Here is a 17,261-nt window from a genome sequence, read left to right as displayed (position 1 = left end):
ACAGAGCATGTGAACCCCAAGTGACCTGTACACCTGAGCCTGTCATAAGAAAGAATTGCCAACTGCTGCCACAGTTTCCTTTCCAGAAACTATGGGCTGGGGAAGGCTTTGCATAGCAGGGCGACACCAAATGCACAGAGAAGGCTTTTAAAAAACAAAAACTAGGTAGATTCTAGAACCCAGCAGGACAAGGCTAATGTGGACTAGTGCAAAATCTAGGAGAACACCTGTGAGGCGGCCTGATCAACTCTGGCTGGTGTTCACCACACAGCAGGCAGCTCCAAGGGGAGGTGAGAGCGCCCACAGGAGGAACACACAGGGCAGGGCAAGCCTGTCTGCTACCCTCCAGCCTGCTCTACTGCAACAAACAAAACCCAAAGGAGCCCAGGCAGCACACAGCCTCCGTCCCACACAAGGAGCTGCCTGTGACTGCGAGTCTGCCTACAGTTGCGGGGGAGTGAATCACAGGGGTGACCAAGTGATGCACGGGCCAGCTCCCTGGAGATTTTCTCTGATGTGGTGACAAGGGACTTGGAAAGGAAGGGCCTCTGCTATTCTGGAGAAATCCAGGTCTGCCTCTCATTCCTGGTCTCTCCCCGCCCTGTCCCCACAAAGGCTTACAGGTAATCATAGCGCACATTCAAAGAGACCTCCATCTGTGGGAGAAAAATTATCTCCATTTATTTCGATTCATATACATCCATAGTTGAATTTTAATACAAAAAGAAAAAAATTAGAATCTGACAATGTTTACAAACAAGATACCTTCAAATAGATTTTGCTCATTTAGCCTGGTGCAGAGTAAATGACAATTTGTACTGGTGGATTCAAGGCAACGAAGTCTGTAGTCCAGGACCACTCAGCCCAACCTTTCTGCAAGCTTCACTGGTGTCTCCCGTGAACAATAAACTCATTGTTGATTCCCAGTTGTGTGTGCACATGTGTACATAGCAGCTCCTTTCATAGAAAGAAAAGACACCTAGAGGTCGCCTTGTACTTCACCTAAGGAATCATGATAGGATACAGGGTGGATACACGGAACCAGGGCTGGATTCTTATAAGAAAAAATAATTAGCTCACAAATGAGGGCAGCAATAAAAAAGCGTCTTTTTTTTTTTTTTGCAACAATAAATAAATACAGTCAAAAAGTTTTCTGTGAGACTCTAAGCAGCTTCTTCACTGAAGAGCAGATGTGGCATTTCCACGGAGTTACACTTGACCCCATAGTATCTTTTTTTTTCTTGCTTTTTCTTTTTTTTTTTTTCAATAAACAAAGTTTCCTGCTTCTGCCACAATAGTAAAGCCATTTGCTCTCGACAAGACAACGGTGCTGTTGACTTTGCTTTTCCTTTGTCCGTTGGACAAAATTGGCCAAGAATACAACTGGACCGTTGTGACCAATATGAACGAGGTTACGGTCTTGTCAGGATAGCCTGACTGAAAACATCTGGCACTTTAATTTAAATAGTTCAGAGCGCCAGAGTTGCTGTGTCTAGTTTAGGCGACACGCTGAGTTCTAAGGAGCTGTAGATTGCAGCTTGTTGTTATGAGACCTACAGAATACAGAGAAAAGGGGACAATTAAGCACCCTTCGTTTGTGAAGCAATGAGACTGTGTGGATGCCAAGGCCAGCCTAGGGGAGCAGCTGTCACCCCCTCATCCTTGGCAAGCAAATAGAAGAAAGTTAACATTTAAGAAATCTTTATAGTAGTAAAACTTTTCACTGTACAGTAAACATGGTAGCTCACTGGAAAAAGCCAATGTTTAAAAATATATGTATATATAAGCAAATATATATTGTTTATTAAGATTATACCATTTTCAACAAATAGGACAAATAAGACATTTACAGAAGCAGTACTGCAGTAAAAAAGGTGTGTGCCTCTCTATTTACAACGCTGTGGAGAGGGGAGCTCTATCAGAGACAATAGTAATATTAACATTACATTTTCTGTTCAGGTCCAGAAAGTCTTCCTCCTTCACAGCTTTATTCACAGCTTTATTCTGCTGGTAACCACACTACTGTAGGGGAGCAGGCCTACTCAGCACTTTCCACGGCAGAGCGGGAAGGACAACATCCCGGGCACTCACAATTCTTTAAACATTGCCCAACACGGCTGCCAGAATAAAACTTTTATGTATCTACACATCTGTATTTAACATTAAAAAATTATATTAGCTACTTTCAACTTTTGGGAGGGGGATTTTGAATTAGGCAATCACGTGGTACAACAGTGACCCCAACATCCAGTTCTGATTCCAGTTAAAAATTCAGACTAAAGATATCACAATCTGTAAGAAAAGAAAGAACACGGATGGTATAAATGATGAATCAGAATAAAGGCATGAGAATAATGTGCACACAATCTTAAGAGATCAAAAATTAAAATGGAGGCGTGGCTAGGGTGACTGCAGGACCGAAGGAGGGCTTAAGGGTCACCTGTGCTACACTAGCCTTAACCAGGAGAGACAGAGCATAGCTCTTCAAAACTCATCACACTGAATGTACCGGGCACAGCTGAGCCAGCTTCCAAATCCAGCTCTGGTGGTCGTAATGCACACCTAGGCTACACTATACTGAGAGCCACAGGAAACTTGTTGACAAGAGGTGGTCCCTTACTCTTGGAGGTCAGTGTTACCAAGTGAGCATAGTGAAGCCCTGGGTTTGATCTCTCTCTCTCCTCTCTCTCTCTCTCTCTCTCTCTCTCTCTCTCTCTCTCTCTCTCTCTCTCTCTCTCTCTCTCTCTCTCTCTCTCACACACACACACAGCTACAAGCTCCAGGGTTGCCTTTTCTTCTCCCCCGCCCCCCACTTGGGATTCTGTCTATACTCAAAGCACCCAGATTTTCCAATTTTAAAAGGGATTTTGAAAAATCTGATCAGAGGACTAGCTGTGCAAGATGTGATGGGAAGGCACTCCTGTGAAGGGGGTGTGGCTCTGAATGGCTCCTGCGGAAGTTCCCTCCTTCTGTCACAGTAGCACTTCTTCAGGGCTCTTTCTCCATCAACTGCTTGGCTCACTGGAGCACCCCTGCTCCCCTCTTTGAGCCCCTTTATTTCCCAGGACCGAGCAGGTCAGTCTCCAGTTCCTCCTCAGGCTGCTCTGAGAAGCCAAAGCCCTTTCTCTGCAGCACCTAGGCATTTGCTGAGAAAGGGTATCTCATGCTCACTCGGTTTTTTCTGTAAGTTCACAGTGTTAGGCTTTTGGACTCTGACATCATCTAACGGCGAACCCTTTCTTTTCCCGGGCATCACTGTCTTGGGCACACCTTATTGTCTTCTGACCTGGGCCCTTGTTGCACACACTGGCTCTATAAATGTCCCTTAGGTTTCAGCCATTCTCAGTTGCTGGGACCTCCTGTTTCCTGGACCAAAGGCCTGTTTTTCCTTTTCTTCCTCGTTTGCTTTCTGAGACAAGGTCTCGCTCTGTGGCTGAGATGAAGGATGTGTGCTAGCGAGGTAGGGGCTGCCAGGCCAGGTACCCAGGCTCGTCTCTACTAAAGCAGTAGAGCAACTCCTGAAGGCCTTTCCTTGAGTCACTAAATGTCCTGTGTTCACTCTGAACTGTTTTACATCTGTACACACGGAAGCTGCCAACCATGTGTCCTGAAAAACTGGGATGTAGTCTCCCTTCCACTCAGAGTGGTCATTAGTGTGATTCTTGCTCCTCCTAGGTGTCCATTTCACCTTCCTCCCGGAAGCCTCTTTTCTTTCAGCCTTGGCACCTAGGTCTGTGTGGTGCTTGGTTCCCCTGCCCCTGACTTGGCCGGCTGCTCAGTGTCCTTTCTCCACAGGATGCGAGCTGCAGACTGGAGGCCCCCTCTCCACTGAGCAGCATCACGGCTACACAGAGGGCTTCATGCTGGCCCCGCACGGTGCACTTCCTGACAGGAACCTCATCATAAAGTCTTCTCTGCTCTTCTGGACATCTCACCAAGGACCAGGCCCAGCAATGATTGTCCTGATGTAAACGTTCAGTGCTTGCAGTTTTTCTTTCCTGATCTTTCTACCTTAGTGAGTATTGCTTATTCTTATAAGTAACATGTTCACGGGATGCAGACGCAGTGCACTCGACAGTTTCTTGGGACAAGATTCAGGGGCGAGCGCGTTGTCTGTAAAAGGTTCTTGTTCTTTCTGGTCCACCCTGGACCTCTCCTTTGCCGATGCAGACTCTCCTGCAGGCTGTGCTTGGGTATCAGCTAATCTTCAGAAGAACAGGTTACAGACTGGAGGTCCACATGGCAGGTACTGTGATGGATCCACAGCTACCTGACGGGCCGCTATTTCTCTATTTCTGAGTTCCAGATACTCTTGCTTTAGATGAAGAATGCGTTTTTTAGTGTACCGAGTGACTTTCTGGGAATGGCTCATTCTGTATCAGCAGAGGCCGGCCTGCCCGCTGTAGTAAGGCAGGCAGCCTCTTTGGCTTCCACATGCTACACGCCACCTCTATCTACAACACAGATGTCAGGATCTTAGGTTGCTTTTCTCTGGGGTTTTCTATTAAACTTTGGAATTATAAACTGTGAAGTTCTCTGGGATTAGGTCTGCACTGGCCATGTGAAATGATCTGTCCCACTGCTGATGAGATTTCAGTGTGCTCTTCACTACTATGAGCTTATCTTTTAAAAACCTGACTGTGTGTGTTCCTACACTGTGTCTAAAATACAACTCTTGCTATGGGAGAAGAAATATAATACAGACCTAAGACTTTGCTCAGAGGGGGAGTATGAGGCACAATACCGTGCCGGTGCATGTGCCCAGTCTTGAGCACATGCTAGTGCTGCCCCAAGCCTCACCTGGGCTCACACACTGGGTCTAATACTCAGTATGGAATCTTTTAAGAAATCCTTAAATGATGCGCAGAGGCCCAGGTCCCTAGCACATCAAGGTCTATGTGATCTGACTGAGCGTCTAGGGCTGACTGAGTGGGTGGGGACGTGGAGATGGTGAATGATGACGCTCAAGGCTACAAAACAGAGCACTGTTACCACCCGAGAGGCACTGAGCTCTACAAAAGGAAGAACTGGGCTTGAGATGGGAACTGAAGCTGAGAAACAGAAGGGAATGAAGGTCACAATAACAAAAGATCATGCAGAGGTGCTCAATGTTTTTATGGTTTAGAAAAACTGAGGACTTACCATCCAGCACAGCCTAGAAAAACACCTAGAAAGCCAGAATTTGAAGATTTCTAAGCTACAGACTAAATAATTCAGGAGAACACGCAAACCCTCGTGCTGCAGTTCCCCCGGGTGGCTGAGGAGAGCAGGAGCTCTCCTGCACATCACAGTCCTGCAGACAGACTCCATGGACAGCACTTCACCAAGGGACATCATTTTAACCACATTAACAGACACAAGCCTTTCTCATTACTGTCTGCTCCCATCCTCAATGCCATAGTCTGCTTGTCTTTTGTTGTGACAGAGTCTCATACTGCTGCGCTGGGATTCAAGTTGTGTACCGCCCTGCCTGGCGTATGCTGTGCTCTCCACTTTGTAGGAACAGTATCTTTTATGTGAAGAACAACTTACTATCAGTACTTCACTGGTCGATCCTTCAGGAGGATGGTGTAGAGTTTGAAGAGTGACTTAGTTCAGGGTACTGAATACTGTGCTTACCTGCTGGCCTTGAATCCTTTTAGTTTCTGTACAAAGAATGATTCAAGAACTTCTGCACACTGGTAAAAAGGGGAGTCACTGGGATTGTAGTAACGGCAGTTATCAAAAATTTTGGTCATATCTGCCACGAACTCGGTCAGCTTTTCATAATACCGTTTCTGTATTCTTTCTTCCATCGTGGCAAGGTCTTAAAAACACAAAACATAAAATATTTTCAAAGCTTAAAGTTTTCCCCATGAGATCACGGCCTGCAGCTCTCATGAAATCAACATGTGTTTGTGTTGAGTCTTTCTGAGCTGCTCCTCCGAGCCTGGAGCCTGCCGTTCATGAGGAACGCCCTGATATGGGTTCTAAGACAGTAATCCTGGCTGCTGCCAAGAAGGCTTTCATCTTTAGTTAACTACACAGAACAAAATCTAGTCATTCAGCTGCTTTACAGTAAAGAAAACCATGCCAATTGGTTCTATGCATATGAAAGTAATTTTTTATTGTTTTGTTTTGTTGTTTGTTTGTTCTGAGATACAAGGTCTCTCTATGTAGCTCTGGCTATCCTAGAACTCACTCTGTAGACCAGGCTGGCCTAGAACTCACAGAGTTCTGTCTACCAAGTGCTGGGATTAAAGGCGTGCACCACCACCGCCCGGCTGATATTTCTTAAATACCATGACTGTATACTGAGCAGGAGGCAGTGGGGAGAAAGGAGTCAGATCCTTTGTGTTACAGTGTTAACCACCATGTATCCATCTGGGTGCTAGGAAGGGAAGCCTGGTCTGTGGGCAGAGCAGCCGGCTGTCCTACCTGTTAGGCCATCTCCCCAGCTCCAGGAAACTCAACTTCTAGACCACACCAAGTCATCAGAATCATTATTCTGAAGAGACCAAGGCATCGACTATCCTGGGTCTCAAGTGTGTAAGGCACCGCAACTGTGGGGCTACTGTTCAGCCCTTAGACGGATCTAACCGAGTCTTCCCTTCCGCCTTCTCTATGTTCTCTCCTCTTTAAGAATGCTTTGCTGGCTTTAAAAATACAATTCTTCTATCAGCTAAAGAGACTGCCTCACACGTTTGGAAGGTTTTTTTGCTTTAGTTTTGGAACTTCCCCAGCTGGTACAGTATCTGAAATATGACCTCATGTAGCTACCCTCTTGGCACCTTCAGCGATAGCTGCTCTGCTGGTGTTTTTTCTCCTGAGGGAGTGAGGGCTCCACTGCCGGCCACTGGATCTGCTTGTCATCAGGCTGGCTTCACTGACTGCACTCACTGTCTGTATAGCTGCACAGCTCTCTGCTTAGACAAGGTCTGGTGCAGAGGCTCCTGGGCCGACAGCTTGTTCATTTCCAGTTTGGCCAAGACAAACACTGCTGAGGAATACACACGAGCCCCTGCGTTAAGCTCGTGGCTCACAGGCATGCACATGCTAACTTTAACAGATAGTCCCAGACGGTGGCGCCTTCCTCTAGCCTCAGCACTTGGGAGGTGTACTCCATGGTTGAGCCAGCTGGACTAAGAGGACTTAGAAAACCCAGCTTCAAAAGATACCTCAAGTAAGCATCCAAAGTGACCGACACAGTCATACTGGTGCCTGCACGTCTGAGATACTTTCATGGGCCTCATGGATGACAGAGCATTGGCGACACGTGGGAAACTTGCCTTCCCAGTCAGTTCAAGCACTTACCCATTGGCTCTTTAATAACACCGTAATAATCTGGTGCATCATTGGGATCTACTGGTTCAAGGAAAGGCCATGCCATCTTATGGGCCTACAAGAAAGAACAAGTGTATCACGGCTAACAATGGAAGCACTAAGACACACACACACACACACACACACACACACACACACACACACACACGAGAGAGAGAGACAGACACACACACACACACACACACACACACACACACACGAGAGACAGACACACACACACACACACACACACACACACGCACGCACACTGTTCCACAGAGTGTGTGTATATATATGTGTATATATGTATGTATGTATATATTTTATATAATATATATTGCTGTGTGTATATATGTATATATGTATGTATGTATATATTTTATATAATATATATTGCTGTGTGTATATATGTATATATGTATGTATATATATATTTTATATAATATATATTGCTGTGTGTGTATATATGTATATATGTATGTATTTTATATAATATATATTGCTGTGTGTGTATATATGTATGTATATATTTTATATAATATATTGCTGTGTGTGTATATATGTATATATGTATTATATATTTTATATATAATTATATATATTGCTGTTATTCAGCTGCCCCACTAGATCAACAAACCTTGAAAATTCAAGTGAGCTTTACATCTGAGAAGTGAAACTATCCATGTAAGGTGATTTGGGTGATAGTCACAGATTTTTGTAAGTGAGCATGATTTATAGTTCCAATCCTCCAAGGTAGCTCTGAGACCTTGGTGACAGGAGTGGCCCGAGCAGGAGGGTTCCCCTGTGATGGCCTGCCAGCTGGTACGGCAATCCCTTGGGCATGCTGGGAGTCCTCCCTGCTGGGTGCTGCTGCCCTGCAGGCACTGATTGGGGTTTCCTTTCCGGTTCTCCTGACTCTGAGACTGGCAACAGCACAGATTCAACATAATGTCCTATCTTGACACCCATCTCCAATACTCCCAATCTCCCCTATTCTTTCATTTCTAGTGAGAAAATAACCAGACTTGAATCAAACAGCTTTCTCATTTATTATGATACGGTTTTCTTCAAGAGCTTCAAAAGTAAAGCTGAAGTGAAAGCAATGTGTCACCTGTCTGTCAATGTGTGACAGTGTCAGATGAGCCACAGGAGGTAGCATCTTCAGTGAGCTCCCTGTCACTGGCTCGTGCCAGAGTGGACTTTGTCTGGCCTTACAGTGAGGCAGGCTGGGCCACACTGCAGACGCGGCAGTCAGCAGCCGCTCACCTGTAAGGAACGCAGCACCCGCTTTAAGCCCTCATAATCCTTCTCTGTCAGTGGCGTGAGCACTGTCATTGCGTCCTCGGTTGACTGGCACTGTGGACACACATACTCATCAATGAGCTCAGCCTCGCTCTGGAGGATGCCAACACAGCGCCCGTGGTACCAGTTCTGACACCGATCACAGCCAATATAAAATCTGCAAGATCCAAAATGGAAATGTGAGGCCGAAGAACTGGCTGCTTCTGCTCAGACTTTGTTTTTACCCATCATGCAACTGAACATAGGCTAGCCCCTGGGGTTTAAAGTAATTTTAGCATTATGGTTGTTTTCCTATTCTTGAGAGTGACATCCCAATGTATTAACCAAGTACTTTAGATGGTAAGAACAGTTGTAAACGTATTAAAAAGTACTGTGTGCTAATGGGGAACCAATCTGAAGAAAAGTGTGAAACATTTGATTGATTTTAAAGCTCAAAATAAGGCCCCAAACATCTTTCAACTAGTCCCATATTAAATGAGTGCTCAAAATCGGTGAGCTACGAACAGCCCCAGTTCTTCCCAAAGGGTGCGTCTCGAGCTGTACAGAGCACCGCTTCAGACACACAGGCTGTTTTCCTCACATTACTTTGTGTGACATATTGAAGAATCAAATCTACCATTTATAACCCATTTCCCCCAATGCAACTAGATCATTCACTAGGAAGCAACATACATTTTGAAGGAGAGGGAAAGAGGGAAAAGAGGAGAAAACCGGAAAGGCTTTGTAATGTAGGTGTATAGATACAGCAGAGAGACCCTGCTTTTCATTTTTAGGTAAGTGACCAAATGAACAATGCGGCTTCCTGAATTGTCAAACAGATGCTCTTATCAACTCACTGTGACTCATCATAAGGTGTCCTGCAGATACAGTACAATTCCTCACTGCTGCCCTCTTGTGCCCGCTTACAATCATTACAGATGTACACATCCATTTTCTTAGCCTCCTTTTCTGTGATGCCAACACATTCTCCATGATACCAGTTAGTACAAAGATCACAGCCAATATAGAACCTAAAAGCATTCACAATGAAAATGACACTGTAGTTGTCATTTTGAGCTGCATGGTACGTAACTCTGTCTTCTCTACCCTGATTCACTTCTTACAGTAGAGTTTCTGCCATGGGTCAGTGAACACCCTGAAAGCCACCAGTCTACCAGTGGCAAACAGCATCTGACACTGCACAAGGGTGGACAGTCGTCACTCACAGTCACTTCAACAAACACACTGTTTAGTGAAATATGGGTCTTAAAACATACTGGAATTTAAAAAAATAAAAATAACAACACACAGATGGTAATGGCTTCCTTTTAATGAATGTGTGTGAAATTGTAACAGGCACAGAAACCAAAGCCAAAGAATCAAAGACTTACATCTGTCAAACCTATTCTATAGAAGCCAGTTCAATACCAGGGCTATTTCTTAGATAGGTTTGAAAATGTATCTCACAAACTGAAAAAGCAGAGCGCGAACACTGAGGAGAAGTCACAGTAGAGGAGCATGCAGGCTGGCCATGGAGAGGACAATGACACGTGCTAGGAGGGAAACTAGGAGAGGTCCATGTATGTAGTCATTCCTGGTTACAGAGCTGGCGAGGGGAGTGTGTGTGGGGGGGAGGAGCACAGGCTCTGACACAGGGTCCCAGGGAAAAGCCCCAGCATTTCTCTAAAGCGTCCCTTCCCTGCTGGTGAGAGCTGTGCAGGCCTGAGTCACTCACAGACAACCAGGATGGCCTAGCCACCACTGGTACCTTCCTTCCCTTTACCAAGATGCCTCTGTTTGTTTGTTTGTTTCTTTCTTTCTTTCTTTCCTCCCTCCCTCCCCTCTTTCTTTGAGACAGGGTTTCTCTGTATAGCCCTGGCTGTCCTGGAACTCACTCTGTAGACCAGGCTGGCCTCGAACTCAGAAAGCCACCTGCCTCTGCCTCCCCAGTGCTGGGATTAAAGGCGTGCACCACCACCTTTGGTGGTGCCTCTGGTACTTTAACCTTGGGGACTGCTTCATGACTGTGAGGACATACAGTGAGGTGCTTCAACCGACTCCCGGCGACCCTTTCTTCTGAACTGTGACACCCACTCCCTGACTCAGGTGAGGACGTGTTGAGGTACTTTAAATGTTGCCTCTTTAAAGTGCTATGTGCACTGGAAGGAACTTCAGGACCAGTTTCCAATTTTTAGTAACTTCCAGTAGAAGCTAGCAACACAATGCTCAAACCAGGATGGTTTGCTCTGAGATGTCAGCAAACACCACGACAGGGGGTGAATGAACCTGCGGTGTGGAAATGTCAATGGAAAACCAAAAAAAAAAAAAAAAAAAAAAGTGAATAGCTATAAAATCATGGGCAGTTTCAGCAGTAGGAGCACATGTGTGCCTCAGTTTAAGTCATGCCAGGATCCAAAGAAGCCTGTATCATTGTTTGTGTCAGCTCAACACTGACCTTCATATAAAGTCCCTGCCCTTGGTGTGACTCCTGTGTTTCAGGAATATTCTAGGGTATTTTACTTAAAGTGAGGCACAATTATTGTACAGACTACAGGGGGATATTAGGTCATGGGGTGTCACTCTTTACACGATGGATAATCACCAATGAGGGACAAATGGAGGAACATGAAGATGGCCATGCCCTGCTGAGCTCGGTGGGGAGTTGAGTGTGTCTCCCAACAGAGCCTCTGTATGACATTAAAAAACCCCATGGTGACTTAGGACCCAGGGAGTGGTTGCCACAGAACCACATGCACAGACAGTAAGAATTTCTTTCTAACTCTCTTAAAAGCACAGTTAAACTGTTTGGCACTGTGAAATGAACTGTGACTCTCGGCAGCTTACAAATACCGACCTATATCTGCATACCCCAGACAGAAGGTAAATACATCACTGAATAATAGTAATGACTTAAAAAAAGGAAGAAAAACAAGAAAGTATCTTTATGAACTAATATCTCTAAAAATCTCATTCATGTCACCAAATACAAGTCATGACTGTCAAAAACAGCTTCCAGTTGCTATTCTCATCAAGGTTTAAGTGTGAAACGCATTAAGTGGTTAAAAGGAATACTTCATGGTTTTGTTTTTTTTTCTTTCGATTACAGATCGTGGAAATGCAGACTTAACAATACTAAGCTACAATTTCTTTCTTTCTTTCCTTTTCTTTTTTTTATTACAGGGAACTGATGATGCCGCCTGGGCCATCCATTTTAGGCCGGACTCTAGGCTCTGGCCAGGGAGAGCTGGGATGGCAGCCTTCTGCATGATGCAGTGCTGGTAGATTAGCAAAGAGGCCACAGCAAGCTTGTTTTTGACAGAAAAGGACACGGCTGAGGACAAGCAGACCCGCGAGCACATGGACCAGCACCCTTACTGCCCTCATGTCAAGCGTCAGATGGAGCCCAGCCCCACACCTGCTCGCCCTCCCGCTGCTGCCAACTGCTCCCTGACCAACGAAGCTGTGCGGGCACGTACTTGGACTCGTCGTATGGCGTCTTGCAGATGCAGTACAGCCTGGTGTCCTTCTTGGCCTCCTTGGAGGTGGTGGAGATCATTTTCTTCTTCTTGGACCTAGAGTCCTTCTCCTCCTCCCGCTTCCTCTTCTGCGAAGAGGCAGGCAGTGGTGCTGTAGGGTGGCCTGCAGATGGCAGACTGTGCGTAGAGGGAGGCGGAGAAGGAGGAGGAGCTGGAGGGGCTGCCGGTGCAGGCACTGGCACTGACGCTGGCACAGAGGGTGTGGGCACTGTGGCAGCATTGGCCTGTGCCACCTGTGCCATCTCCCTCTCTCGCTTCATTTTCAGGTCTCTCTTCAGCTCTTCCTGTGGTCAATTGAAGACAAATGAATGATCACCAGGTGATGGGGCAACCTGGACAGGACCTGGACATTACCTCCACTTGCCATATAGCTCTTTTTGTATGCTTTTTGTTTCTCAAGACCGGGTTTCTTTGTGCAGCCCTGGCTGTCTTTGAACTCAAGAGATCTGCCTGGTTCTGGACAGCAGTAAACAGAAAAAGAGACATCGTCCATGTTTACCACGCTTTGTTTAGATTTAAGACAGGAGACCGAGGCACCAAAATATATTACTTTCTAACTGGGTTCGCAGTCCCAGCACTCAAGAGATGGAAACAGGAGGATTAGAAATTAAAGTTCTTCCTCTGTAACACAATGAGTTTTAGGCTAGCCTAGTCTTCTTGAGACCCTATCTCAAAACAACTCCCCACCCCACCCCCAACACGCAACCCATCCCAAAGACACTATTTTCTTTATACAGCTTTGGCTATAACTTGAAATCCTGGGTTCGTGAGATGGTTCAGTGAGTCCACTGCTTGTGACAAAAGCCTGAGGTCAATAACCAGAACATGGCAGATGCAGCAGCTAGTCAGTGACCAAGCATCCCAGACCCACAGAACCACCAGGATCTATCCACCCTGGATGGACATGGACACATACTCACACAGACACTCTCTTACACACACACACATACACACACACACACACACACACACACACACACACACACACACTTTCTAGAGTACAGTTAACTATATTTCTCCTTAAAATAACTGAAGAAGCCAGTTGCTCTGGCACACAACTTTGGTCCCAGCACTTGGGAGGCAGAGGTTGGAGGATCCCTGTGAATTCAAGGCCAGGCTGGACTACATGGTGCGGTAATTCTCATCCTGTGGGTTGCAACCCCTTTTCACAGGGGTTGAATAGCAGATATTTACATTGTGATTCACAACAGTAGTAAGATTACAGTTATGAAGTAGCAACAAAAATAATATTATGGTTAAGGGTTACCACAAAGTAAGGAACTGTATTAAAGGGTCACAGCATTGGGAAGACTGGAACCACTGAGTTCTAAGACAATCAGGTGGGACCTATCTCCAAACCAACCAACCAACCAACCAACCAACCAACCAACCAGCCAACCATCCATCCATCCATCCATCCATCCATCCATCCATCCATCCATCCATCCAACCCACCCACCCACCCACCAACCAGCCAGCCAGCCAGCCAGCCAACTAAGCCAGCTAGCCAACCAACCAAGCCAAGCCAGTCAGCCAGCCACCCACCCACCAACCAGCCAGTCAGCCAGCCAGTCACCCACCAACCAACCCACCAGCCAGCCACCCACCTACCAACCAACCAGCCAGCCAGCCACCCAGCCACCAACCAACCAGCCAACCAACCCAACCCAACCAACCCACCCACCACCAACCAAAAGACAAAAGGACTGCTGGCTCAGTATGATTCTCTTGTGAATTCAAGGCCAGCCTGGTCCACACGGAGAGTTCCAGAACAGCTAGGACTACATAGAGAAACCCTGTCACAAAAAACCCAAAGGAAAAGACAAGAAAGCTGCTGAGTGACCACACCCTCGCTGCACATCCTATGGTGATGTGGCTGACTACCTGTTTCAGTTAGTGCTGCTTTTTACATCTCGGCCTGGACAAGCTTAAGTAAAATAGGCCCCTTCTCCCCCAACAAACACTCCGATGTGCTCCTGACCGCAGAGCCGTACTGAGCTAGACCCACTCCTTTTTTTTGTTTTGTTTTTTTGTTTGTTTGTTTTTTGGATTTGGTTTTTTGAGAGACAGGGTTTCTCTGCATAGCCCTGACTATCCTGGAACTCACTCTGTAGACCAGGCTGGCCTCGAACTCAGAAATCAGCCTGCCTCTGCCTCCCAGAGTGCTGGGATTACAGGCGCGCTACCACGCCTATGGGATGCTTTCAATACTCGGCTTCCTTTTTCAGAAAGCTGTGTAAATATGCATGAATGTATTAGCAGTGGCTACTGGATCATGTTAGGTTAGGAAAAATTGTCTTTATAAATGGATGCTTGTTTGCCTACATTCACACACAATCTTCCTCCCCCGGCACAGAAGGACAGCTCAGGCCTCTGGACTTGACGCAGGAAGACACAAAGAACTGCCCCACTCAAAGCCACGCACGTCCTTTACTCTCCAAGCTACAAGCACAAATGTAAACTCTAGAAAGCAAGCTGGAACTTAGCACTAGGCGAGGATGGCGGGGAGGGGTGTGTCGGGTGTGTTGGGCGTGTCGCACCTGCACTTGGATCTGGAGCTCCTTGTCCAGGAGCGCTCGCTTTCTCAGGATCTCGGCCTTCAGCTGCTCCTTGTGTTTGAACAGCAGAGCAGAGAGCTTGCTGGCATTCTGCTTGCTCCGCTTCTGCTCCACGCTCTCCTCCCGCTTGCGTTTCTTGGCCGCCTGTTTTTCTTCTTTATCTATCTTATCCAGAATATACTTCATCACCTGGTTACAGACAATCATTCTAGAGAAAAACACACAACCTCTGTAACGCCGTCTCCTCCACCCTGAAAAGTAAGGCTCGGTCTGTCTACGTCCCTAGATGGTGTACAAACTGAGTGCAGAATTTGAGAAAGCAAAGGGCTGTGAGCTACTTTTGGCACTGAACGTGGGCAAGACCAAAGCAAAACCAAACTTTGCAGACTCTCAAGTGTGCCTGGGACTCTCCTACCTTTGATTTTCTTCTCTTTCAGCTGGAGTCATGGTCTTTTTCTGTCTTAAATGTTCTATTACAGCGTTATGTTTCATCACCACCTTAAGAACAGAACAAATCCATAAATGCACATTTGATAACAGGTACAGGTAAGTTAGCACACAGCAACAAATTACAACACATGCTGTTTGAACTGGTGAGACAGCTAACTAATACGACCATAATACAAGCTGCTAGGTGGTCCCAGGGTCTCACCAAGCACCAAATACTCAACTAAGCCAAATCTGGACGCTGCTTATTCTCTAAGCTAACACTGAAATATAAGAATGGTTTTTCAAACAATCACCAAGACACAAAGAAATCAAAAAAGTTGTCTGTGATTAAATGGTAAATAACAGAGCCCCAGATTTCACCCAGTGCAGGTGCTCTGTAGACCTTCACCACTATGCCAGCACCAAGTACAGACTTTGAAGGGTGCCATGCCCCATACACAGCTGTGGGAGAGAGGTATCCTGGGTTACAGCGTAAACAAGGCGAAAGAGCTGGACTTTGAACATGTCAGAGAAATAGAAATATTAACGTACACCTTCACCATCACCATCACCATCACATGCATGGCACAATCTAGTCTGAACAACGCCACACAGCCAGAAAGAGACAAGCTTTAACTCAGCTCAGGGGCAAACAGTGCTCCAGGCTCAGTAAGACCTCTGCCTGGTGCTGACTGGGGCACATGGCTGCTAACAGGACTGTCCTTAGTAAGGCTACAGGTCACCAGCTTTGTTTTGGCAAAGCTCTGGCTGTCTGAAGAGACTTACAGCACTCAGACACCACTCCAGGATGCCTCTACTATACAACGCCACCTTACATGGAACTGCAGACAAAACACCCGGATTTAAGACATTTTTACAAAGGTGTGGCACGTAATGCAAATAAACTGTCTGCTACAATTTGCTTAGTCGATACGCAAATAGAGGAATGGCACTTGCAAATCAAATGACTTCAAATGAATCGCTACACTGTGATGGTGGCCTCAGCACTCAGTTTTCTATCAGGGAAACATGGTTTCTAATAAGCACTGATGCTACACGTCTAATAAGGAGTCCCAAACCAGAATTTCTGGTTTCTGCTCTTTTAAGGTTAGCCAGCAGTGACTCTGTCTCATTCAGGAAACCTAACACAACCAAATCACTAAGTCTACTGAACAGCACAATAATTCACGCTACTGAACATGCTGCTTTGACTTAATAACTTTACCTGTTTCTGAATGATTTCACTTTGGTTAGAAGCTTGGAGGGTGTGTTCACGCTCAATTTCTATCTGCTGCTTCTTCTTTTGCTGCTGATCCCTGAGTTGCTGAACCCTCTGCAACTGCTCTTGCACACTGGCTGCCTGCACTGGGAGCACACTCTGAGTGTGCTGAGTCTGTGCAGCACTGTTTGGCTGAACTTGAATGGGCAACTGCAGTTTGATTTGCTGGGGCACAACACCTTGCTGAGCCTGTATCTGAGCCACAACCTGTGACTGGATCTGAGAGAGGACCTGGACTTGCTGGAGCGGAGGCACAGCAAGGACTTGGGGCTGTGGCTGCTGTGTCTGTAGCTGAGGACCGGATGGGGATGGAACAGTAACTTGATTTAATGTCTGTCCTGATGAAAGAGTTTGAGTTGAAGACTGTACCTGGGGCTGTGACTGAGGCTGGCCTTGGGAAGGTGCCTGCAGAGATGTGGGGGGCGGAATTGGAATCGGCTGTGAGGCTGTAGTCTGAACCTGGGGTTGCTGTCCAGGAGTCACTTGGGATGGAGTTGACGGACGTATTCGAGTCAGTGGTGGGCTCTGGACACGAACAGGAGACTGTCCTTGTACACTGCTCTGAGGCTGACACTGTGTGGCAACCAGGGGTTTAGATGACTGTGCTTGTGCGGGCTGTGTTTCAGAAGGGACATGGGATGAGACAGCTGGCTGGGGCTGGACGTCAGGCTGAGCTGGGGGCTGGGGCTGGGGCTGGGGCTGGACTGCAGGCTGAGGCTGGCCTTCTGCAGGACTCACACCAGATGACTGAGTTGGTGCCAGGGCTGTAGCTGGCTGTAGCTGGGTCTGGGGAGATAATTTACTCTGTTTTTGTTCCCCTGAGCCTGTAAAAAAAAAAAAAAAGACAAAATGGTTTCCGGATGTGACAATGGGAGA

General features: G+C 46.5%; 1 protein-coding gene across 1 annotated transcript in view; it reads right to left on the bottom strand.

The window, feature by feature from the left end:
• Positions 1–657: 657 nt before the first annotated feature.
• Bptf (bromodomain PHD finger transcription factor) overlaps positions 658–17,261 on the bottom strand; it is a 96,421-nt gene continuing 79,817 nt past the window's right edge. Inside the window, 8 exon segments of the mRNA XM_052195905.1 lie at positions 658–1,553; positions 5,620–5,806; positions 7,294–7,378; positions 8,569–8,761; positions 12,060–12,403; positions 14,660–14,885; positions 15,093–15,175; positions 16,332–17,209. Of these exon segments, the coding sequence (XP_052051865.1) occupies positions 1,517–1,553; positions 5,620–5,806; positions 7,294–7,378; positions 8,569–8,761; positions 12,060–12,403; positions 14,660–14,885; positions 15,093–15,175; positions 16,332–17,209 (2,033 nt within the window). The 3' untranslated portion in view covers positions 658–1,516.

This window comes from Apodemus sylvaticus, chromosome 10 (genome assembly GCF_947179515.1).
Source record: "Apodemus sylvaticus chromosome 10, mApoSyl1.1, whole genome shotgun sequence".
Classification (NCBI taxonomy): Eukaryota; Metazoa; Chordata; class Mammalia; order Rodentia; family Muridae; genus Apodemus; species Apodemus sylvaticus.
Note: the sequence above shows the minus strand (reverse complement) of the source record. Positions and strands in the feature narration are given on the sequence as shown.